Source organism: Felis catus, chromosome A2, assembly GCF_018350175.1.
Source record: "Felis catus isolate Fca126 chromosome A2, F.catus_Fca126_mat1.0, whole genome shotgun sequence".
Taxonomy (NCBI): domain Eukaryota; kingdom Metazoa; phylum Chordata; class Mammalia; order Carnivora; family Felidae; genus Felis; species Felis catus.
Genome location: NC_058369.1, coordinates 169,146,915 through 169,170,619, shown reverse-complemented (window position 1 = coordinate 169,170,619; position 23,705 = coordinate 169,146,915). Strand labels below are relative to the sequence as shown.

At 52.7% G+C, this 23,705-nt stretch overlaps 1 protein-coding gene across 1 annotated transcript in view; it reads left to right on the top strand.

The window, feature by feature from the left end:
- VIPR2 (vasoactive intestinal peptide receptor 2) overlaps positions 1 to 5,360 on the top strand; it is a 70,775-nt gene extending 65,415 nt beyond the window's left edge. The window contains exons 11-13 of the mRNA XM_003983257.5: positions 2,574 to 2,703; positions 2,777 to 2,818; positions 3,509 to 5,360. Of these exons, the coding sequence (XP_003983306.1) occupies positions 2,574 to 2,703; positions 2,777 to 2,818; positions 3,509 to 3,682 (346 nt within the window). The 3' untranslated portion in view covers positions 3,683 to 5,360. The remainder of the gene's footprint in view (positions 1 to 2,573; positions 2,704 to 2,776; positions 2,819 to 3,508) is intronic.
- The last annotated feature ends 18,345 nt before the right edge of the window (positions 5,361 to 23,705 follow it).

Below are 23,705 nucleotides of genomic sequence, written 5' to 3'. Positions count from 1 at the left end.
TTGGCTGAGTAATTACATGAAGACGGTAATCATCTTGGGGAAGAGAGCAGAGGCTACGTAACTCACCCACAGTCATCCAGCTAATTAATGAGGACCTGAAGACTATAAAAGAACTTAAAGATTCTATAAATTTCTATCAAGAATTTATAAAGAAAAAGTAAAGCCCGCATCTCTGTTATAAAGTGGACACTGGCGTGGAGTGGTTGGTCCAACCCGTGGGAGCCTCAGGATCAGGTAGACCAGGTTTGGAATCTCAGCCACCCAGAGCTGTGTGACCCTGGGCAGGTTATCTGACTAGTGGCCGGGGGTGGCCCCACGCAGTGTCTCCTTCCTCTCCACCCTTTAGACAACAGGAGTGGACCTAGAAGCCAGACAGGCAGCATCTCTCGTGGTCAGAGGCCCGGTGCTGGGTTTACAGACCAGCCAGAGGCCTTGGGGATGTGACTCCACTGCTCTCTGCCTCAGTTTCCTCATCTGTAAAGTGGAAATAATAGTAATTGTCACTAAGGTATGAAGATTAACTGAGTTAATATTTTAAAGACATTTAGTCCCCGGCACTAGTAAGTATTGTGGGGAAGTCTGGTAAACAGATACATCTGCTTGTGCCCCGGGGCACGTGAAATCCAAGGAACCGCTTTCTCTGCCCGGCCCGTCAGAGGAGGCTGCGTAAAAGGTCAGACCTAGAGATGGGATCCCACATCGAACCATGAAGGATAAACCTGGAGGTCCTGGAGCCCACCCACACTTGCAGCTCAGGGCTGGGTCTCTTCTCAGTTGCCCTGGAAACTGAAATTTTGATTTGGGGACAGTCTGGTCTAGCTCCCATGCTGACCTTTTCTGCGGGTTCTTTGGGAGTGTTCATTAGGTAGGTCTTAGAGATACTTGATTGTACTTTAGAAACAAAAATAAGTAGAGAGATAGAGTCTGTTCTTTTTCCAGGACAGCAAAAAAGGCAGAGCATGTCTGTGACGCTGACCTCTGGTTGTATCTTGATGTCCCTTCTCTGTAACTATTGTTATAACAGTAGCAGTAACAGAACAGGACCAGCCTCGCTGGAAGTCCCTCTAGAGGCAAGCGTCATAGCAAGCTGCCGAGGTGCACAGTACGGGAGCGCGTTCAGACAGGCTCCCGTCTCACAGTGAACCGAAGGACACAGGCCCCCACACAGCCCCGCCTTCTGTCCACAGGCTACTGCCGAACCGAGGTGTCAAGGGCAGCAACCTTGTAAGGTTAGACGTCTGGGGCTGTGAAGGGGCAATGCTCGCTGATGGGCCGTCCTCTGTGACGAGGCCCAGGTCACACCCCGGGCTTCTGGGGTTTGTGCAGATTGCATGAAATAAGAGACACCCTGCTGTTCGTAAATGCCACAGGACGTGGTATTTTGTTGTGAGGCAAATCAGAAGAGATGGAAACTTCCAGAACTTACATCCCAGGCTCTAGGTGCTGGCTTTGAAGCATGTGCCTCAAAAATAGGTAAAGAAATTCATGACTTTTTCTAAGCATCGGGTAAGGTCGACGAACTAGAGAAGGTCGGGGGAGGGGGGCCTCCCCCCTCATCTCCCTCAGCATGAGGCTGCGGGGTGTTCATTAGGGCGTCTTGACCCGCACGCACGTCACCAGGTGGCCTGACAGGCCTGGGGCCAAGACCCTCATTCTTGACCAGCCCCGACTTGACCCCAATGCTCCTGACACAGACGTTGTTGGAGTTGCAAGGGTCAAGTTTGGCCACACACTGGAACCAGCCAGAACTGCCGGGGCCAGTGCTGCCCACAGAGACCTGATTTAATAGGAGTGAGGAGGCTGGACTGAGCTGTTTGAATCCCTGCATGATGGTCACGTGCAGTGGTGAGAGTTCCCGGCTCAGGGCAGTGGTTCTCAAAGCAGGGTTCCCAGTCAGCAGCCGTGGCACCTCTCGGAATCTGATAGAAATGCAGATTCTCAGATGACACCCCAGACCTCAGAGCCGGCAGCCCGAAGGTGGAGCTGGCCCTCCAGGTGGCTCTGGTGCGGCTGAGGCTCTGGCTTGGAGACAGAGACTGCGTTTGCTCAGGGGATGGGGACGGGGACACAGACAACAGGTGCAGCTGCGGGGAGGGCGGAGGCGAGCCCAGCACATGATGCAGTGAGCGGAAGATGTGCTTTCTGACCTGACCGGGGAGGGCGGGAATGTGACGGACAGAGGGTTTGCACGCGCAACACAGAACGCGTGGGACCCAGAGCGTGGGTCGCCGCCCTGCTGCCACAAGTTGCGCTCAGCTGCACCCCTGCTGAGTCTGCTCTTCTGATCCCAGAGTAAAACTCTGCCCTTCGGGTGCTGGTGATGGGCCCCGACCCCGGGGCACTAAGGCCCCTCAGGCCGACGTCGCAGTTGGCGAACTCGTCGGGACGTCGTCTCAGAACTTGCCCGGGCATGCTCATTTTCCTCCCCACATTGGCACACCCTGACCGTGGCGGGGGCTGGGGTGTCGCTTAAATCCGTGAGATACGAGGCCCAGACGGGGGAGGCCCTGGCCGTGGGCCTGCGTGCATGTGACGGCACAGGCCTGAGCTCGGCACCCTTCTCTTCGGTGCAGGAGGCTGACCAAGTCCACTCTGCTGCTCATCCCCCTGTTTGGAGTGCACTATATGGTGTTTGCCGTGTTTCCTATTGGCATCTCCTCCAAATACCAGATACTGTTTGAACTGTGCATCGGATCGTTTCAGGTACACCTGGGAAGGGACCGTGCCCTCCCCCCAGCTTGGCGAGTGGCCTCTGACGACCCTTTCTCATTTTCAGGGCCTGGTGGTGGCGGTTCTCTACTGTTTTCTCAACAGTGAAGTACGTGCCCTGTCACAGCAGGTGACATTCAGCTTGTGCGGGATTTCCTCATGTGCCCCCCCCCACCTGAACGAGGGTCCAGGTCTGCTGTCGGGCAGCCCCAGTGCCCCAGATGGCCACGGCCGCCTCCTTCTCTCCACACCAGCAGTGCCGGTCGCCCTGGCCTCCCTCGGCCCTGCTCGGGAAGGCTCTCCGGCTGGGTGGTTGGGAGGGACCCTGCCACTCTGCACGGTCACCATCTTGCTCCTTGACCCTGGACATGGGGCCGAGTGGGGAGGGAGGGACACACAGATGAGAATCCTGCTCCCTGAGTTCACAGCCCACATCTCATCAGAACGTCCATGCGTGAGCCCCTCTGAGCCCTGCCCCGCCCGCGGAATGCCATTTCCCACGTCCTTCCTGTCCTGCAGCTCTGTGTACCCGCTCACCACATCCCTCTCCCTTCCATCAGTTCAAACACCCTTCACCTCTGTCACTGGGCTCCCGAGTACCGACTCCCCACCCGATGTCAGGAAAACCCCCGGTTCCTTCTGTTTTGTCACCTGTCTTCCTGGAGCTCGTTGTTGGGGTGGCGCCTTCTGTCGGGGCCGACCCGGCCCGGGGGGCCTCTCTCGAGGGCACCCGAGTTTACGTTTCCAAGCTCACACCCCGTGTGACCCCCACTTCCTCATTGCCTTGCCCCCACCGCAGGTGCAGAGTGAGCTGAAGAGGAAGTGGCGGGGCTGGTGTCCGAGCCAGCGCTGCGGCAGGGACCACAGGTTCCACGGCTCGTCCGTCTCGAGGAACGGCTCGGAGAGTGCCCTGCAGCTCCACCGGGGCTCCTGTGCCCCGTCCTTCCTGCAGACAGAGACCTCGGTCATCTAGCGTGCCACCACGCTGCAGACTCCCCAGAGCCCTCGGGCCTCCCCTGGAGCCAGCACCGTAGAGAAATCCTCCATAACATGATGGGGCTGGCCTCTGCTCACCCATCACGGGACTGGGTTACATTGTAACTGGGTCTTAAATCCAGTTAGTGTTAAACTCCAGCAGGTAGGTCATTTTGCTCGTAATGTCGTCTGGCCAAATAGACACATTTTCAAAGAGAACAGGGAGACAAGAGACGGCCCCTGACCAGAACTCGGGTCCAGCTGTAATGGGAAGAAATCAAGGGGGGTTTTCTCACCTCGATGCCAGTTCTGGGCAGGAGGCAGTGGCCTGACCTGGGGGCTGGGCCCTCCCTCTGCATGACCCCCACCACTGGGCGGTCCCCACTTGGGCAGCCCTCTTGTCTGCAGGACTCATGCACAGAAGCCCTTTGAGGATTTCCGTGAGACTCCGGCCAGTCCAGGTGGAACCTGCCCCTGCTGGGCGCCCCTGCTTTTCCCCTTCTGCCCCAGGGCCTCCTCTCCCTGCTTGTCCACCAGGACAGCCGGCCTGGCCCAAGGAAAGTGCAGAGACAGCTGTCAGATGATAGCAGGAGGGGTGGCACATCACCCCTCAAGGGCACCTGCGCCCTGTGAGGGGCCCTCAACCACTGAAACAGACTCTTCCTGAGGCCACTTCAGGCCTCTTCCCCCAAGAGCAGTGAGAAGGCTGGGCTTGTGGGATCTGGTCATGGGGGCGACAGAGACACTAGACATTTTATTTAGTGGGAGCAGAAACTTATTCTCCTCTTAATGAAAATCATCTTACAGTCATTTCTGTTTAAATGGAGAATTAGTCTAACAAAATATAAAAATGTGTCGAGCGCTTCTGTCCAGAATTGACAAGCAGCAGCCCTAGCTTCCAGTTCCCTTGATGTCTACAGACTTGGAGAGAGGTCTGGGTGGCTGAGCAACCACAGAGGGAGCAGGAAGTCAGCGAGCAGACTGAGGCCACACTGTCCCGGCCCTAACCCTGCACACCCAATAGACGGGCTTTCTGCCCAAACCCCATCTGGCTGCTGCACTCAGTTCCTCAACCCTTTGTATGATACCGCTGTCCCCCCAAAATGAGGCCACTAAGTCTTCTTCCTGAGGCCACAGGGCCACAGGGCCAACGACGGAGGCCACAGACGGAGGCCACAGGGCCAACGGCCTCGATGGCCGGTGCCAGGGAGTGGGGTGGGGCAGACGGGGGCAGGCCAGAGTGGAAGCCGCTAGTCTTGGGTCCCGCAGCTCAAGTTGGTGTGTGTAAAAGGCCTGGACAGACAGGGACGCAGAGCGGCTGTGTTCAGAGGCCACCTGGAGCCAGGGCCCCCACCTCAGATGATTTACTGTAACCGGGTCCATGTGACCAGCGGAGAGCCAGACCCAGGCTTATGTGGGGCCGCAGGCTGTGCTCCTGCGTTAGACATGCACTGGCCATCCAGGGACCTTCTCCTCAGCCGGCATGGCCAAGGCCCAGTGAGGTGTTGACCGGTCTGTCTTGCCTGGGAATGGGAAGGGGGACGGGAAATTGAATATTTACTAACAGCAGGAGCTGGTGGTCTAAGAATCAACATGTGTCATCTTAAATGTTGTCAATGTGTATGGAACACCCACAAGTCACATGTGGAAACTTCAATAAAACCCCATTTCCTATCTGTAGGCTGGTAGACTCACTCTGCAAGTCCTGTGGTCCTCGGGTCTCACACTGATGAGAGGTTGCACTTTTTAGCTGAGTACCATCACCCTCAGGGGAAATCCACACCTAAAGCGGAGCTCTGATAGAGGAGGGAAAGGAGAAGGCATTGGCACCTTCACGGCCACTGGAAACAGCCACCCTTCCCCAAGGCACTTAGGCCGCCTTCCAGGACATCCTCCTTAGAGCATCCTGGTCCACGGTCATCATGACTTACAGTGGCCCCAGCAGCCCTGGGGGTGAGGGCCCTGCACACACACAGGAACCCGAGAACCTGCTGACTGGGGGCAGGGCCGACACACGTGTGCACGCACGTGTGCGCGTGTCTGCACGCTGACCCCAAGCCTCACGTATGTCACAGGCAAATAAAACCTAGCTCTGGCACACTCCCTGCTCACCCAGACACCTCCCTTCAGGAGGACTGCCACACACCGCTAGAACTCAGACCTGCAGGAGGTCAGACTAGAAGCAGGTGAGACGGACCAGCTCGGGCGAGTTTCCTGCAAGCAGAGCAAGAGGGCGGGAAGGAGAGGCGGCTCGGTGCCCGGTGCCCGGCCGAGCCCCCCGGCCTCCGGGTATCCGTCTGTTGTGAGCTATTGGCGGATGGAAGGGTCCAGTCGCTGAGGGGAAGGACACCTGGGGAGAGGGCGGGGCTGAGTGTGCTTGGGGCCCGCCCTGAGGAAGACCCCGCCTCTCCACCGACGGCAACATGTGCGCGCTCCTTTCTAACCACGAAAGGCCGTTTTCAAGTGGCCTTTTTTCAGGCTACAGAAATTAAACGGAGGAGTTATGGAAGTTCAAATATTATGGGCAAGTGTCACCTACAATGTGAAAAATCTCTGAATTCCGTCTCCCATCTGCCCCTCCCGCTTCTGGAGGTAAATATTATGAGTCATTGATATAGTTCCCAGTATTGTCCTCTGTTTATGCAAACCTCTGTCTCCCGCTCTCCTTTTCTTCTTGGTCGTCGTGGAAATAAGGTCATATTCTTGTGGAGAAGCTTCTGCAACTTTCTTCTTTGGTTAGGACACATTGTGTGGATCTTGCCTGTGAACCTACAGTCGGGCCTTGTTTTTAACAACCGCATGCTGTTCCATGGCACGGGGTGTGTTGGTTTGTCCCACCCACGCCCGCCAATGGACGTTTCGCGGTTTGGCGAGTGCTTGGACGTTTGCCCTCATGCTCCCACAGCAAAAGCTCCCGGAAGAGGAAATGCCCGGCGCAGGCACACAGCTCCGGGCAGCAGCAGTCCCTCTCGCCAAAGCTGTGGTCCTCACCCACGAACCCCAGCATCACGACATTTCCTCTCTTCCTGGCCCCCAATCTGCCTGCCTTGAGGCACGAGGGTTGTGAGCACTTCTTTGCTCCTGATTTAAGGCAGAGCCTCAGCCTGGCCCATTGACGTTGCGGTCAGATGGCCAGCTCCTTTTCCCTCCTGGTGGCCGCCCCACCTCAACACAGGTCTGCTGAAATTTTACAGATTAACTTCTTTAGTCCTGGGAAACGGGGACGAGACACAGCAGAGGCCGTGGGAGATTTGCGTCACGACCGCCAGGTACTTGAAGAGGCACCGCTTGGCTTGTGGACCTTGCAAAAAGATGTAGGGCATCTTTTATACAGAAAAGTGTTCTTTGGAAGATGGGAAGAAAGATGCCTGCTTCCTTCATCCTCTCTAAAGGTTTCACAGGGAAAGTGGAGCGGGCAGAGGTGGTCGGCAGGTGACCTCCTCGCTCATGGAAACAGCCCCACCTCTGCCTGCCCAGGGGTGTCCCAGACGGAGCCCTGAGTGGCAGGTTGGAGCGTGAACACTGACCCCCAGAGCTAGCACAGGACCTCCTCTCATGTACTGAAGGTTGCAGGTAATGAAGCCAAAGAAACAGTCCACAAACCCAGTACACCTTAGAAACACGGCTTTTATGGCTTAACTAATTGTGAATCTGGAATATGCAAACTTTGTTATTTTCAAATCATAACATAAATAGAGTCCTTTCAGACTTGAAAACACACTACACTAAAGCCCACTACCAGGGGACTCATGCTTCTGCAGAGTTTTACCTAGTGTGGGTAGATTATGGTCTCCCAAATCGATTAACCTGCAGTGGAAACCCTGATCTGTTATTAGCTCTATGGAAGCTGGACGTGTGGAAGGCACAATCTCCATAAACTTAACTCCAGTTTTGCATGTTTGCACGAAGCACACACACTGTGGGGACGGGATGCATTTCCATGCTGCCTCCCTGTTGCCTCTGGACAGGGTTTTGGCTGGCTTCCCGCATCCTTCTCTTCCCTCCTTCCAAAGAGAGCTCCTCCTTGTCAGACAGCCTCTGGGGCTTTGAGATGGGGAACTGCAGGCAGAGAAGAAGGCCCAGAGAGGCCTCCGTCTGGGCAGGGTTGGTGGACACAGCCCAGGAGCAGCTCCAAGCCGAGAGCAAGAACTGAGGGAAAAGGAGACCAGGAATGGTGTCCACAGCCCAGGAATGGTGTCCGTGCTGTAAGAAAACATGTGAACTACTCAAAATTCCTTCAGATGCATGGACTTTGTGCTTTTTTTTTTTTAAGTTTATTTATTTTGAGAGAGAGAGTGAGAACCAACTGGGGTGGGGCAAGGAGGCAGAGGGAGGGAGAGAGAAAATCCAGCTCTGTGCTGACAGCACAGAGCCCAATGTGGGGCTCACAAACCGTGAGATCACGACCTGAGCTGAAATCAAGAATGGGACACTTAACGGAGCCACCAGGCGCCCCAGACTTTGTGCTTTTGATCCCAGAGAACACTTCCCTGTGAGTGAAACCGCGGCTCACGGACCGATGAGCACATCGGGTCTGCGTTGTGCCTAGTTACCCACATGTCCGTTGTCTGTCGGTGCATCTGAGCCTGTGACTGCTCACGGCCTTGCAGAAGACAGCACCTGCAGTTCAGCAAGGGAAAGAAGGGTTTTGAGGAAGAAACAGGCCCTAAGTGCCGTGAGAGGGGATATGTGGAACGGACAGAGGAAACGTAGGGCCGACATCGCTAATGCTTGCGGAAGGGCTCTACTCAGCTCTGCGGAGGAAGGCAGGCGGACGGGCAATCACCAGATGCTCACAGTGGGTGAAATGGCGCTCCTTGGAAGCCCGGGAGATTTCCAAGGCTTTTGAGCTGGGGAATGACACGGCTGAGGCAGTGTTCGGGAGGTGAGTTGGTGGGGGGGCGGGGGAGAGGAAGGGTCCTGTATGGACATCCGTGCCCTGGCCTGTGCAGGATGGGGAGGAGGGCAGGGGCCAGTGAGGCAAAGAGAAGGGGAACCACACCCTTGGCAGGGCGGTTTAGCCAAGAGGTGGCGCCGGGACGGCAGAGGAGTCCCTGGACGCCCATACGGCAGTGACCCACGCTGCTGACAAGAGACTGCGCGTTCACGCCGTTGCTCTGGCACTTCTAGAATAAAATGAATGCATTTAAAAGATTCGTCTGGGGGCACTCGGGTGGCTCAGTCGGTTAAGTGTCTGACTCTGGATTTCGGCTCAGGTCATGACCTCACGGGTCATGGGTTCAAGCCCCACGTCGGGCTCTGCACCGAAGGCTTGGGGTTCTCTCTCCCTCTGCCCCCCCCTCCCCTCTCACTTTCTCTCCTCCCCTCTCTCTCGAAAACGGAAAATAAAAATAAAAAGATATTAGTTGGCTTATGGAACTAACAGCCGTTGGTTTTTCCTGCCCTGTGGAAATTTTTCTTAGAAAGGAGGGTGTCCCAGGGCCTGGGTGGTGGGGCGCCTCCTCCTCTGTCTGCCGTGCTCACATGGGTGCATCTCAGACCCACTCACACCAGAAGGGACATGGGGGAAAGACACCCGACACCGGAGCACCTCACGTGAGTTCGGACAACCCCAAACCAAACTGATTCTACATGCTCTTTTCACTGACCTGTGAAACCAGAAAGAAATCTATGCATAAAATCTACTCGACTGGGTCCAGGCGAGAGCAAAGAGAGAGCGTCCAGCATGAATCTGAGTCGCACCCGGCGAGCTGTTCTCGGCTACACGTGCCCTCCGCTTTAACAGACGGTAGCTCCACACTGAGACCCCGGCGTGACCACCTGCCCCCCCCCCCCACATACACACTCTGCTGTCAACGGGCTCCCAGGAGCAATGTGATTTTAAGTGAGTCACACCCCAGAATCCTATTTGGGGATTAGCCAAGAGGTGACATCAGGATGGCAGGGGCCGTGAGGGGCTGTGAGGGGAGGGGTCCGTCGTGAGAATTACCCTCCAGGGTCAGCAGACAGGATTGCCGGCCGAGGTCTGGAACGGCGAATCAAGACAGAGGTGGCAAAGCCCCACGGGAGGGTGGAGAGGTTGGGAGGGACAGTCACGCCCCAAACACGAGGCAGGCTGGGTCCCGAACCGCCTCAGAGCACCGTGAGGGTGGCGGTGTGGCACTATGTCCCCTGTGCCGCAGGCACTGCTGAGAAAACCCATGAGGCTGGGCCCAGGTGTGCCTCACGGACCCTGTCATCGGGGCCTCCGGCGACCCCACAAGGAGGGAAGGCGAGTCCTGGGTCCACATCTCTCAGCACATTTGTCCGGCCGGCCTGCTCGCCCACAGCGGCTGCTGTGGGGGCCGAAGCAGGTTACCGGGGATGCCAGGAAACCACCCCACATCATCGTAGTGCCCCCAGACTCTGGTCAGCACCACACACTGATGACGTCCCTGCCACCGGGAGACGGCGTCCACCCTTCGGTCAGCACAGCCCAGATGGGCGCTTTGCTCGGGCCTCGAGGTGAACGTGCCCCCAGAGCTGGCACCACGGCAGCCCTGCTCTCAGCCCCCACTGTGTGCCTGCCGGCCGTCTGGCTTGTTTGGGGTGAGAGCCGATAAAGCGATACATAAAAACACCAGTCCTGTAAAGGGGCCGGGGGAGGGGGAGTGCCTGGCTAAGCATCCGACTCAATTTCAGCTCAGGTTACGATCTCAGGGTTTGTGGGATCGAGCCCCATGTCAGGCTCCGTGCTGACAGCATGGAGCCTGCTTGGGACTCTCTCTGTCCCTCTATCTCTGCCCCTCCCCCACTTGCACAATTCTCTCTCTCTCTCTCTCTCTCTCTCTCCCTCCCTGTCTCAAAAAACCCCCCAGTGCTATGGCCATCCAGCCAGTGTTGCACTGGCCCGTCACACTAAGGTCTCCCTAGGCTCCCCATGCAGTTCCCTCCTGTTTCTGGCCCTGGCCAGGGTGGATTCCCTACATGCAGGACGGTTCTTTGGATGTGAGCACCCGGCAGAGGAAATTAGAAAGGGGCCCAGGCTTCAGCTTCCTGGGGGTCTGTGCTGGGACCTTCAGGCAGAGTTGAAATGCACATGATGCTCCTGGCCCACGGCATCAGCACTGCCCTGGAGAAGCCGCAGCATTTGCAGTGGTTTGGGTTAAGCTCCTGACTAATCTGGGCCTCCTGGCCACCCGCCCGCCTATTTTGAGGACCGTCACACTCCCACTCATGTGGCCCCTCCACCAACTCCTTGCCCACGTGCACAAAACTCATGAAGACACATGACTGGGCTGGCCGGCCAGAGACAGTGGGAGCCTGAGGCCAAGGACGTGTCACGGCAGTCTGGGTCTGGGTCAGCAGGGACGCTCAGGAACCCTCGGTGAGCAACGCAGCAGGCTCCGGGCAGCCCGCCTTCGGGGAGGGTGGTGGGCAGACCGGCTGGAGAGCTCACTGGGGGCGGCTGCAGAAGGGAGCCCCTCAGCTCCAGGAAGCGAGGCCTGCTTTCCACCAGACGCCCAGGGAGGGCTTGTGGAGAAGAGGTAAGAGAGAAAATCAACTCCAGAGCCCCCGGGGCCTGGGGGGACGTGGGGAAGCATCTCTGAGAAACTTTTTGAAAATATATGTAACTGCAGGTTGAAAGAATGATTGTCTGCAAAGGGAACGAGAGAAGCGAGATGCTTGACTCGCCTCTGAACAAAGTTCCTGAGAGTCCATCCAAGCCCCAGCCCCCTTTCCTTCCCCTTTGGATGTGGGGAGGGTCCGGCCGATGTTTGCCGCCCCAGACCGCGTTCTGGCGTCAGCGCCCTGGTTGAGAGACGGCTGGTGCTCCATCCGGTGACAAAGCCGAGAGGTGTCCTCCCGTGGGATCGGCCACACCGCTCTGCAGACCCTCTGTCCTTCCCTACTCTTCCAGAAAGGCCCTGAGGCCTAGTCGGTTTCAGCCAGTGTTTCAGCACTCCTGCAGGGTGCACGCTCCAGAGAACAGGAGTCATTCCGGAGGCAGAAAGGGGACAGTTGGACCAGGAGCCCTGGGACTTTCTCACATAAATGAGAGGGGAACCTAACAGGCACCGGAGCCCGTTTGCTCTCTGAGGGGCTCCTGCAGCCTTCCTGGCTCTCAGCCCTCCCCCAGGCCCACCTCCGTCCAGGGGCAGCTGATCAGAGAGGGGTTCAGTGAGCACTTTCCAGCGGACAGGATCCCAGGGGCTCCAGCCATTCCCGGGACGGGCGAGGCGGCACGTGCCAGCTTGTCGGAGGCCCTACAACTGCATGGATGAGGGGTCCCCATGAGCAGCACAGCCTGGGGGTTAACAAGCAGACCCTGGGTCCAGAGGACCCACGTGTGAGCCCTGAACTCCCTCCACCTGCTGGACCTGTGGCCGGTTCAGGACTTCTGAGAGGACGCGGTTGTTAACTGGGGAAAGCCCTGGAATCGGTCCTAATCCTAGTAAGAGCTGAGGGTTAGCTGTTGCTACTTCTTAACAGAAGGGAGGTCCAACTCCCTGTAAAGAGCTTATAAGTAACTAAGAAAAATACCGACACTTAGAAAATGGGACTTATGGAAATGTTCCTTCCAGCTAGTGAGTTCGTCTCTCGGGGTTTTCCTAATCAAATATTCAGAGTTGTGCAAAGGGATTCATGTACAAGGACCGTCATCGTGAGGGACCTTGGATGACGTGGTACAGGACTGTCATCGTGATGTTATTTACAGTATCAATGTCAGAGAATTGGAAGCAATAAAAATGTTTGATCGAGAAAGGGTGGTGAAGTCAGTTGTGGTTTAGACTCCGAACGGAGACTCTGACGTGGGAGAGGTCACTGCAAGGAGCACGAGGGCCGCGTGCCAATCCTTCCGAGAAGCGCAGGGAGTCAGCCACGTACAGGCCGGGCACCCTGAACGAGATCAACATTACGGGAAAGAGCTACGTGTGGGCTGGAGGAACAAGTAAGCACCCTGTGTAATCGGAGGGGCATTTACTGCCTGAGGCAGCTCTCGGGTCCGACCTGAAATGCGCACCCGTGTGCGTGCCTGTAGTAACCACCTGCCGGGCACACCGTGAGCAACGCAACACAAATTAGTGAGCCTACTACGCACCTAGCAAGGGTATTAAAGGGCGAAACATGGCCACTCGGTGATCAAATGTACTGGAGAAGTTAGGAGGCCACCTCACGTAACACGGTCTCGGCCACAGTGCACACGACGGCGCATCTTCAGGTACGCGGCGCGTCTTCCTGAGCTCCAAACCCAGATCTCCACCTGCGTGTCCCACATCCCCTGACACGCCGTCCCACTCTCAGCAGCCTCCCACATCAGAATGACAAGGAGTCAACTCGACAGGAAGACAAAGTCCTAGATGTGCAGGCACCTTATGAGCCTCAAGACATGTGAAGCAAGACGGACAAAATTAAGAGAGGAAATAGATAAACCCACCATCATAGCTGGAGAGTTAAACACACCTCTCTGTCTGGAATTGACAGAAAAAGGTTATAAAAAATCAGTAAAGATGTAGACAAATGTGAATAATATTAACCAAAAATATCAACCAAATTGGCCTAATCAATGCACATAGAGTACTTTACCCAGCAACTGCAGAATGTATATTTTTTCAAATACTCATGGAACCTTGACCAAAATACACCATACGTTAAGCCATAAAGCAAGTCTTAACAAATTTCAAATGAGCGAGACCATACATAGTAGGTCCTCTGATCACAATGGAATTAAACTGGAAATCAGTGACAAAAAGAACAAGGAAATATCCAACAGTAAGTTAAGCAACTCATGTCTGAATAGATCAAAGAAGGAATCATAAAAAAAAAGATACAATATTTTGAACCAAATGAAAACAAAAGCATAGTGCATCAAAATCTGTAGCATACAACTAAAACAACCCTTGGAGGAAATTTCATAACTTAAACTCTAGACATTAGGAAAGAAAATCAGAGAAGTCAATGAACGACCTTGCTTCCACTTTGCGAGAACACGTCAACAGCCTCTTCCCCAGTCACTCCTCTGCCCTGACAAGCCGGAAGCCCTGGAGTCTTCCAGAATTCTTCCTTATCCAGCCCCCCCCCCCCCCCCCCCGCCGCCCCGTGGCCGATACACCCAGGCATCTTCCTGCCACGGCCCGCCTTCTCCCTCTCTCATGCTGCTCTGAGTTCCCCTCTTTGTAGCCTCACTATCCTCGAGGGGCCACAGCAGCAGCCTCCTAACTGGTCTCTCAGCCAGACTGGCCCACCGCTACCTGCGCCCCAAAGCAGCCACAGAAACCGCTCCCTGGCGTGTCCCGCGGCGGCGTGGGGCCCAGAGCCCCGTCGCCTTGGGTAGCCCTCCGCCACCATAAACGTGGGAGTGTCGCAAAAGCCTCACACGCGTCCTCTGCTCCCCCCACACGGACGGGCCGGCGACCCCCGCCACAGCCGCTCTGGCCCCGGCCGGAATGCCCTCCCCCCCGCCGCCGCACCACAGGCAGATGGCCAGTCTCTCTCCAAGTCGGATCAGCCTCCGGGAAGTCTTGTGTCCTGTTTCCTGGTTTGCCGTTACCCCCCTCTGTGCTGCTCGTCCTCCGACTTCTGCAGACCTCCCGCACCCGTGGTGATAAGGCTCACTGGGGAGGTCCCAGGCTCCCTTTTCCGCTGGACTCTGAGGTCCTGAGACAGGAATGAGGTCTCGGTCACCCTGCATCCTCATCCCTGAGACAAGTCACTGCAGAAAGCGGGTTCCCATCAACTGGCCCCATAACTATTGGCGGTTGATGGCTGAGGAGAGCAAGCTGCCTCCAAAAGTACGTAGGGATCTGGCCCACGTTACAAGGTAGCACCTTGGGATTTTTAAATCCATGAGGTGGATGTTTCAGAACAAACTGGCCAACAGGCTCCTGCCCGTTTTATTTCCAATCAGGCGCATCGTGCATAGACACTTTCCTCCGCGGGGAGCGAGAAAACAGCTACTTAGTAACAGACTTCCTAAAGACTAGCCTCAAGAGACCTTTCCAGGAAATACGGATCCCAGTAAATTTTAAACCGGCTCTTCACAAACGTTTCAAGGTGCTCGTTCTGCACGCGCACGGAGGAGGCACCTGTACCTGAAGACCAGCCGCCCAGGTGCCCCTGGGGCCGCGGGATGCGGCCTCAGCACCTGGGACTTCACAGGCTGCACAGCTGTGCCTGGTGACAGGACATCTAGGGAAATCGAAGCCGGAGGAGAGGCCAAAGCCCTTGGGGGATCTGTGCAATTACCCGTCCTTCTTCAAATTACCCGTGGAGAAGGGGCACGGTGACCTCCGGCATGCATCGCTTAGGAACGCGGACCGCAGATTTATTAACATTCACATATGTCCTTAAGAAGAAAAATTGGGTTTTTTTCTGAAGGGTTCGAGATTTTTATTAAAAGTTTCCATGAGGATAGCCCCCAAGGTTGGGGGGGTGGGTAGCGGGCTTTGGCCGGTCTGGGCAGCTCGTGCTAGATCAGGTCAAGATTATATAGGCCTTGGGCTTACTTCCTTGGAAATACATTTGAAAATATTCAATTTTACAAGGAACAAAAATTAATTTAAAATACAGTGACTCATTTTTTCAAGCATGTCACTTTGGTTCCTATCTGCCTTAGCACAAGATACTTGTTGCTGTGGCAACCGGTACGGAATGAAAAATAATCAGTCCAGAAATTTCAGAGTTCTTCCTCAGAGAAAAAGTTCCTGGTTTTGTTTTGATGGGATCTTTTCCTTAAGAGCATCCTGTTCTCAAATGGCAGGTGGATCTGGTTTGGAGCCAAAGTCGAATAAGGCGCCTATTTCGCAGCCACACTGTCTGAGCATCCGGCTTCCCCCCAGCCACCCCTGGGGAAGAGCAGCTAGAGCTCGGGCTGGACCAGGGACCCGCAGGCGGCGTGGAGCCGGCTGGAGTCCGCCGTCGGGTCCTCGCAGATGTCCCCCTGACCGGGCGGCTCAGCTCTGCTGCTGCCTGTTGCCGTAAATGGCAAATCCAGGCCCCGCCAGCCCCCGGGAGGTGCAAGTCCAGAGCATACATGTGTGGAGGGAAACGAACAGCGCTGCCCCTGGGGTCCCGGCGGGGGAGGAGGTCCACGGGTGCTCACGTGCACCCCACCAGCCAGGCGCCGACGGTGCCTCGCCTAAACAGGGGGCCGTCGATGTTCCTCTCGAGGAAAACAAAACCAGAGTTCACTTTTAAAACCAAAAAAGAAAAAATAAGCATGTATAGTGCTCCGCATTACACACGAGTATGAATCTCAGATGGATAAGGGGTTAATACACTAAAAATCAAAACCAAAAAAGATCAAAAGAAGATACAGGTAAATTTCTCTATCATTGGTTGAGAAAGTTCTTTCTAACGTCAGAGAAAATCGCTGCATTTTATCACACAAAAGTTCTTACATTTTACCACATTTTAAAGTTCTGCATATAAAAAAACCAATACACTAAATTAAAAGGCAAATAATAATATAGAAAAATATCTGTGGGAACTGAAAAGGAGTGAGTATTCCTAAGGTCCAGTCCATAAGCAAACTGCTCAGACACCGTGAATAAGAAGCCAAGCGACAAAGTATAAAGAAAAATGCCTAATAAATATGTGAAAATTGTTCAACCTCACAAGGAAGTAAAGTGATGAATTTTTATTTCCCAATATTTACAATAATTTCTAAAAATAAATAAGTAATATTCAACATAGAATGCTACCAATAGGACAAAATTGGTCCAAAATTTCAAGAAAGCATTTCAGTAAATACAGCAATAACTTTACAAATGTTGTAAACTTTGACCAAATAGTTTTATTTCTTAAGAATCTAGGGGCACCTGGGTGGCTCTGTTGGTTAAGCATCCAACCTCGGGTCATGATCTCACGGTTTCTGAGTTCAAGCCCCATGTCGGGCTCAGAGCCTGGAGCTGCTTCGGATTCTGTGTCTCCCTCTCTCTCTGCCCCTTCCCCACTCACGCTCTGTCTCTCTTTCTCTCTCTCTCAAAAAAAAATGAATAAACGTTAAAAAAATTTTTTTAAAAACTCTATCCTAAGCAAATTAACCCAGTTTGAAGCACATATTTATGTACAAAATGCACACATGGCAATGGCAGGAACTGTGCCCACAGACTGGAACTAGGAGAAAAGGCTAAACCCAATGTGCCCATTTACTGGGATATCATGTGACCAAGGATGTCTGTGAACTTTTAATGAATAAAAAATAATGCTTAGGAAGTTAAATTTAAAAAAAAGCACTTAAATTGTATATAGAATCCTTCATTCATATAAAACACATTAAAAACACTAAAAACAAATACACAAAATATTAAGGTGGCTATTCCTGGAGGCACTGTTAATTCAAGTTCAGAAACTCATGCTTCTTTGCGTTTAGCTAACATGTATAAAATGCCTCGTATTTACCAGGCAGTGTTCTTAGGACACTGGGAACTCGGAAGTGGACAGAACAGAGCACCTGCCTCCAAGGCACCTGCTTCCCAGTCAGGGGAGATGGCTGGTAGGAGACAAATCAGGACAGGCTGCAGCAGGTGCCATCCACATTTAGTGTATAAATCAGGGGCACAAGAACGGGTCTAGGAAGGGGTGGAGGTACCTGGGCACTGATATTGTGATGAGAAGGAGAAAATACAACAGACACAATGGAAACAAAACTTCCAAAAGTCTGGGTTACAGGGGCGCCTGGGCAGCCGACTTCAGCTCAGGTCATGATCACACAGTTCGTGGGTTCGAGCCCTGCATCGGGCTCTGTACTGACAGCTCGGAGCCTGGATCCTGCTTCGGATTCTGTGTCTCCCTCTCTCTCTGCCCCTCCCCTGCTCGTGCTCTGCCTCTCTCTCAAAAATAAATAAGACATTATAGTGAAAGTCTGGGTTACAGGCACGTCCTTATCACGTAAAGTACACTGCCATTCGCAATGGGGCAATGTTGCAACGAATTTAGCTCCTCTAGACTACAGCACCGCCTACCCTGCCTGAGGTGTGGCTTGGACAATGAGAGATGATGAATATAAAACACTTAGAACAATTTACTATTCAAAACACACACTTGATAAGTTATAGCCACCATCACACTTTTAAGTGGAAATGAAATCTTACCATTTTGATCAAAATAATTTGCTTCTCATGAAGTTATTCCCGACCAAGAGCTTAATTTCAGGCTTTGGCTTTAACGCACAACTGCACGATTACTCTTGTGGCGATTCGTCTTTGGCTTCGTCTCCTGGAACAAGCACCTGCCAAGAACTGGCCTTGCTTGTAGGACTCCGCCTGGCTTCAGGACGCTCCCTTCCTCCCCGCACAGAACGTGAGGTTTACTCCTCTTCATGAGCCACACAGAGTGAAGGACCACTGGGGAAGGAAAGGACAAGCTCTCGACTGACTCGGGTAATAAAAAAAAAGTATTTACCTTGGCTCTTTATTTATGTTTTACATTAACTTTCGTGTAATATTTTATGTTCATGGCTTTAAATGAAGAAGAAAGCTTCTTTAATTAATGATATGAGTATACTAATTTTGAAAAAGATCAAAGTGCCAAATAAATTGTATATTTTATTTTCTTTTTCTTTGAAAGAGAGAGAGTGCGAGCCCATGCACATGTGTGCATGAGCAGGGAAGGGGCAAAGGGAGAGAGAGAGAGAGAGAGAGAGAGAGAGAGAGAGAGAGAATCTCAAGCAGGCTCCACACTCAGTGTGGAGCCCAATGCGGGCCTCGACCCCACGATCCTGGGGCCATGACCCAAGCCAAAATCAAGAGTCAGATGCTCAACTGCCTGAGCCAGCTAGGCACCCCAAATGTATTTTCTTATGAGTAAATCTTCTTAGTACAATTCAGATCTCCACAACTGGATTTTGTGATAATTCAGATCAAGACTATATAAAAAGTATGTCTGATAGTAGTGATTAAACTTCAAATACTCCTCTAAAATACCTGAACCTTTCATCTAATTAAAAAAAAAAAACTTCTACAGAAGTGGGTAGAAGCAGGGAGGACGGCGGGTGGAGGCCGGGAGGACTGTGGGTGGAAGCAGGGAGGACGGGGGGTAGAAACAGGGAGGATGGTGAGTGGAAGCCAGGAGGGCGGCGGGTGGAGGCAGGGAGGGAGGCAGATGGAGGCCGGGAGGACGGCGGGTGGAGGCCGGGAGGATGGCGGGTGGAGGCAGGGAGGACGGTGGGTGGAAGCAGGGAGGACAGCGGGTAGAGGCAGGGAGGACGGCGGGTGGAGGCAGGGAGGACGGTGGGTCCTTTGAGAAAAAAGCCTTTCGTCAGTGTTTTTGTGCACCTGACGGCGTGCCACTGCTGTGACGTGGGGCCTCCTGGCTCCTAGATCTGAAGGGCCCCAGAGTTGGTCCATCTTGAGCACCAGGGAGCCAGGGACACACGCTCATTGAAGCGGCACTGGTCCCTGAGCCTCTGAGGGAAGTTTCCCACAACGGGTGCCCTGGCGCCTCGTTTCCCACAGGCACAAACTGGGGGTTTTGGTGACACCAACTCCCAGTCCTCCTCAGCTCGGGCATCCAAAAGGCTTCACAGGGGGACTTCTGAGCATAGCCCCCTTCCGTCCGGCAGGCATACGGGCCTCTCTATTTTTCAGGGGGAGGGCTCCCTCCCATTCCCCGTAAAGCTGATCGGAGCCTGGAGCGCTGATGACAGTGACATCGTTAGGAGGGCGGTGCACCCCAACCCGGGGAGGGACACTGGCACACCAGGCTGGGCTTGGCTTCATGCCTCGCTTGACCCACTTCATCTTCCGACAACAAGAGGCTGCAGCCAACGTCTCACGATGGGAAAGGCTGGGAAAACATTTCTGAGTGGAGACTTAATTAATTGCTGCTTTGTTTCTCTACTTAAGCATCTAACAATTATTAATCTTTGTTGAAAAAATAATGTAAATCTAGCTCCTCAGCCGTCACTTCAGAGCGTGAGAGGGGATGGTTTGGGCTCCGTGTGCCTCTTTACCAGAAAGCAGAGAACAGCACTTAGAGGTCAGAGTGCCCCAGAGTCTGGCGGCTCCAATGTTAGCTGCTGTGTCCAAGGGCCCCTCCAACGCGCTGCTAGAGGACACGACACGGCTTACCAACCCGCGTGTGAACACAGTGACAGAGGACAGAGAGAAGTGTTCAGTCCCCACCAAGGGGCTGGGGCTCGGCTCCACCCTGTGAACACTCCAGGCTTTGCAACGGGAGAGCGGACATTGAGGGAACACACCAGTGCCGGGGGCCAGCACCCATCCTGGCCTCCTGGGAAAAGGTAGCGGTCTCTACAGGCCTGTAAATCAAAAAATAAACTGTTCTCGGGGAAACGCAGCCCTGTTGGGGCATCTCCAGTGTAAGGTTTGTCTGCCTTGGTTTGTGTTTTCCTCAAAGACCCCTTACAACCAAACAAGGAGCAGATCTTGAGGACGTGGTTCTCTCCAGATCATTCTAGAAGGAAATGTGGCTCATGAGTGGCTGAGGCACCACCGAGACCGTTGGGTTCCCAGGCCTTCTCCCCGGCCTGTTCCTTCCCCGGGACAGCACAGTCCCCTCCCAGGACTCGAGTTCCTGCCAGCAAAGTCACGCTTCGAGACAATTCAAAAACTCCACAACTTGGGTGGAAAACTAGAGCTGGACAATGCTTTTTCAAGCTTTCTTTATAAAGGAAGGTTCTTGCCCAGAGTTCAGTTTATAGGTCTAAAGCCCATTTCTAAAAGAGAAAGAGGAAAAGGGGAATGAAAAAAGAAACAAATAAGGAAAGAAGAGAGGAAGGAGAGAGAAAGAATGTCCGGCATCTTCATTAAAAAAAAAAAAAAAAAAAAAAAACTCTTATTCATTACTTGGTTTACTCATAAAATAATTGTGTTTGGTTGGTCAACCCACCCAAAATACAAGTTCCATGAGAGCAGGACTTTTTCTTTGCCCTGGAATTTGTAAGAGTGCCTGACACACAGGAGACACTCCATTAATATTTTTTGAACTAATTATACATGTAAAGATTTGAAGCAAAAGAAACATTTGAAGATTCGAGTAGAAAATATTTTTCCCTAAGTTTGGAGAAAAAAGAAAATGGTTAAATCCTGAGGAAGAAGGGAGATGATTTTTCTGATGCTTCCGTATGTTTTCCTCATGAATTTACACCTCCCTCTGTCTGGCCTTCCCATTCACCCTTGCCCCAACTCAGAAAGGGTCAGCATCCTTCTGATTCATGCTTCCTTTCCAAGGTCATGGGCGAAGACATTTCTAGCAGTACCTGCCTTTGTAAGAAACCGAAATCCCCGATGAAGGCAAGCCAGCCATAACCTATTGGATTGTGAGTATCTTGTTCCGCAAGTGTTCCACAAAACGAGCAGACATTTCGAATAAATTTTAACTTGATAAACAAGTGATGTCTTGTAATATGAGTCGTACATGATGCCAAATGTCACATGATCACAATTAAGCCAATGGCTCTCTCTCTCTCTCTCTCTCTCTCTCTCTCTGGGGGGTTGTGGGTGATCGTCTCCCATGCTCACATGCTCAGTCTCAGGCCATGGTGTTTGGCAGAAATCAGTGATTGTTCAGAACACCGGAAGGTGCCCACAACTGGCACTAGTATATTTTTTGTCACTGCCAATCACCTATGGACAGTCCTCTGCTTCATTCTAGGTCAGGCCGCCTGCAGATATAGACCCTTTCTTCTGCTGCCTCATTGCCAGTTACATTAAATGCAGTCTCTGACAAGAGTTTATCAACACTGTACTGTAGTCAACATCTGTTAGTGATAGTGAAAGTCATCCTACACAGTAACCCTCCTCTCTCTTGTCTCCCTCACAGCAGCCACGAAGGCTTTCAAATGTAAGTGCAGGTTAATTTGTTTATTTTTCTTTACATTTTGTATTTTCTTTATTAATTTGTATTTACCATAATATTGTAATTATTTTTATATGAATATTTTGGGGGTTGGAACAAATCATCTGAGTTTCCATTACTTCTTGTGGGGCAATTTGCTTTGATATACAAGTGCTTTGGATCACAAGCATGTTTCCAGAACGAACTTTGCACACCAACCAAGGTTTTACTGTACACGGCATCCCCAGAAAAATGACATGTAGGTAGGGGCTTGGGGGCACAGTTTCAGAGACCATGAATGCCCAGAAATGCCCAGAAGCCCATTTGGGGAAACAAAGGTAGGAATCCGTGCTCCAGCAGAGTCTGTGAGTAAATGGACCCTCCAAACATTGGGCCCAGCAACACCCTGACAGGCTCTGCTCTGTCTCCTTGTACTGAGCCTTCAGAAGTTGACAGGCCGGCAGAGGTGCGTATTTGGCAGGAGAGTCAGAAAACTTTCTGTGGTAAATAAGGGAGAAGGCCGCAGATAGTTTCTAGAGCAAGAGACCCATACGATCCTACCCAAGGAAGAGTCAGGCTGACAGCCAGGACTCCAGATTGGTGAGCCCAACCTGCCTGTGCCGAACTCCACCTACTGACACAGACATGACTTTCTAAGCAGAATTGTAATGAAAATTTCAGAGGACAAATTGAGGAGGACTGCTCAGGTTCTATTATCTAAAAGTAAATATCTTTCCCTAATTTACTTTTCACTTTGAGTTAGGTTTTCAGGCCAAAAACCACTTACCAACTTATCACCATAAATTTTAGTACGTCCACAATAACATCATCAGAGATATAGTAGCAAGAAAACTGTCTTCCAAGAATAGAAAGGGACCTGCCTTGACTCTACCATGGAGGGTCCTAAGGGACTGCCAAATTAACCCCTTGTTCACCACGGAGCTCTAGACACAGGGAGGCTTGCCCACCAGCCTGAGGACTCACTGCAGAGCACAGCTCCCCTCCTGTCCGCTCAGCAGGCCGAGGGCGGACGAGAGGCATTAGGTCTGCTGGTTGGGGCGGCTGGGCTGGGGTTCAGGCCTTGCTTCCTATCTCAGGAAAGCCGGGCCCCAGAAGTAGGCGACTTCTATTCTGTTCGAGGATTGTTTGAGTACTTTTCCTAGGGTTTTCGGTGTTGATTTTTGGATTAGGGTGCCCTATTCTAAGGATTATAAATCATTTGTTGATCACACAGAATTAACTAATTATAAAACAATTTGCTAAGGTGGGTTTTGGCCTGCATTGATAGTTATGAGATCACTCAACACCGACGTAGCAGAACATTTTCTGGAACAACTCGTTTCATAAAGTTGACATCAAAAACCCCGCCCCCCTCTCACAGGGCTGGCTTCTCTGGGTCCACAGAGGGCAGTTTTTCCGAAAAGGTGTCTGCCTTGCTTCTGCAGGGCCAACGTCATGTCCACAGCACTGGAGGCGTGTCATCTGGCTCAGGGCCTGGATCCATCACAACTTGAACACAGGACGCCAAGGCTGGAGGGGTGGAGGTGGCTCAGCCTGAAGCCGAGTCTTCGGATTTCCTCTCTGCAGATGGACGTAGCACCACAGAGGTCCAGCTTTGGGCTGTTTAAATCATCTGAAAACCGTCTGAAATGCGAATCCTCTGGTCATAGCTGCAGAGAACACAAATCAACCAACAGACGTAACCCTTTCAGGTTACTTACCTGCCGTGTTTACTGTCTATGGGGTGGGGGTGGGGGGGCGGTATCTCAAGGAATCAGCTCATGCAATTATGGGGCCAAAAAGCCCCAAACCCACAGGCCAGGCCAGCAGACTGGACACTAAGGCAAGATATCTGCTCCACAGTCCTGAGGGAGATCTTCTTTAGGGAAACCTTGGTGTTTGCTTTAAGGTCCTTCTAGTGATTAGAGAGGCCCCACCCACGCCACTGAGAATAATTTCCTCGACTTCACGTCGCTAATGGGAGATGTCGACCCAGTTTATAAAACACCTTTTCCTTGTGTCTTCCTGCCTACGACACAGATGCGAGGACCCGAGCAGTCACTTGTGATCATGGGGGAAATGTGACAACCTTGCATGGATTCGGCCCCGGCGTCAGCAAATCGCCAGGCCGGGGCCCGCAGCCACCTTCTCCCAGACCTCTTTCCATAGGGAATAAGTACACCTGCCCAGGTAAGTAAACTGAAAGGACTTTACTTATCATATTCTGTCACTTGGAGCCAAAGCATTCCTAACTGATCGATTGGACCCAACGGAGAAGA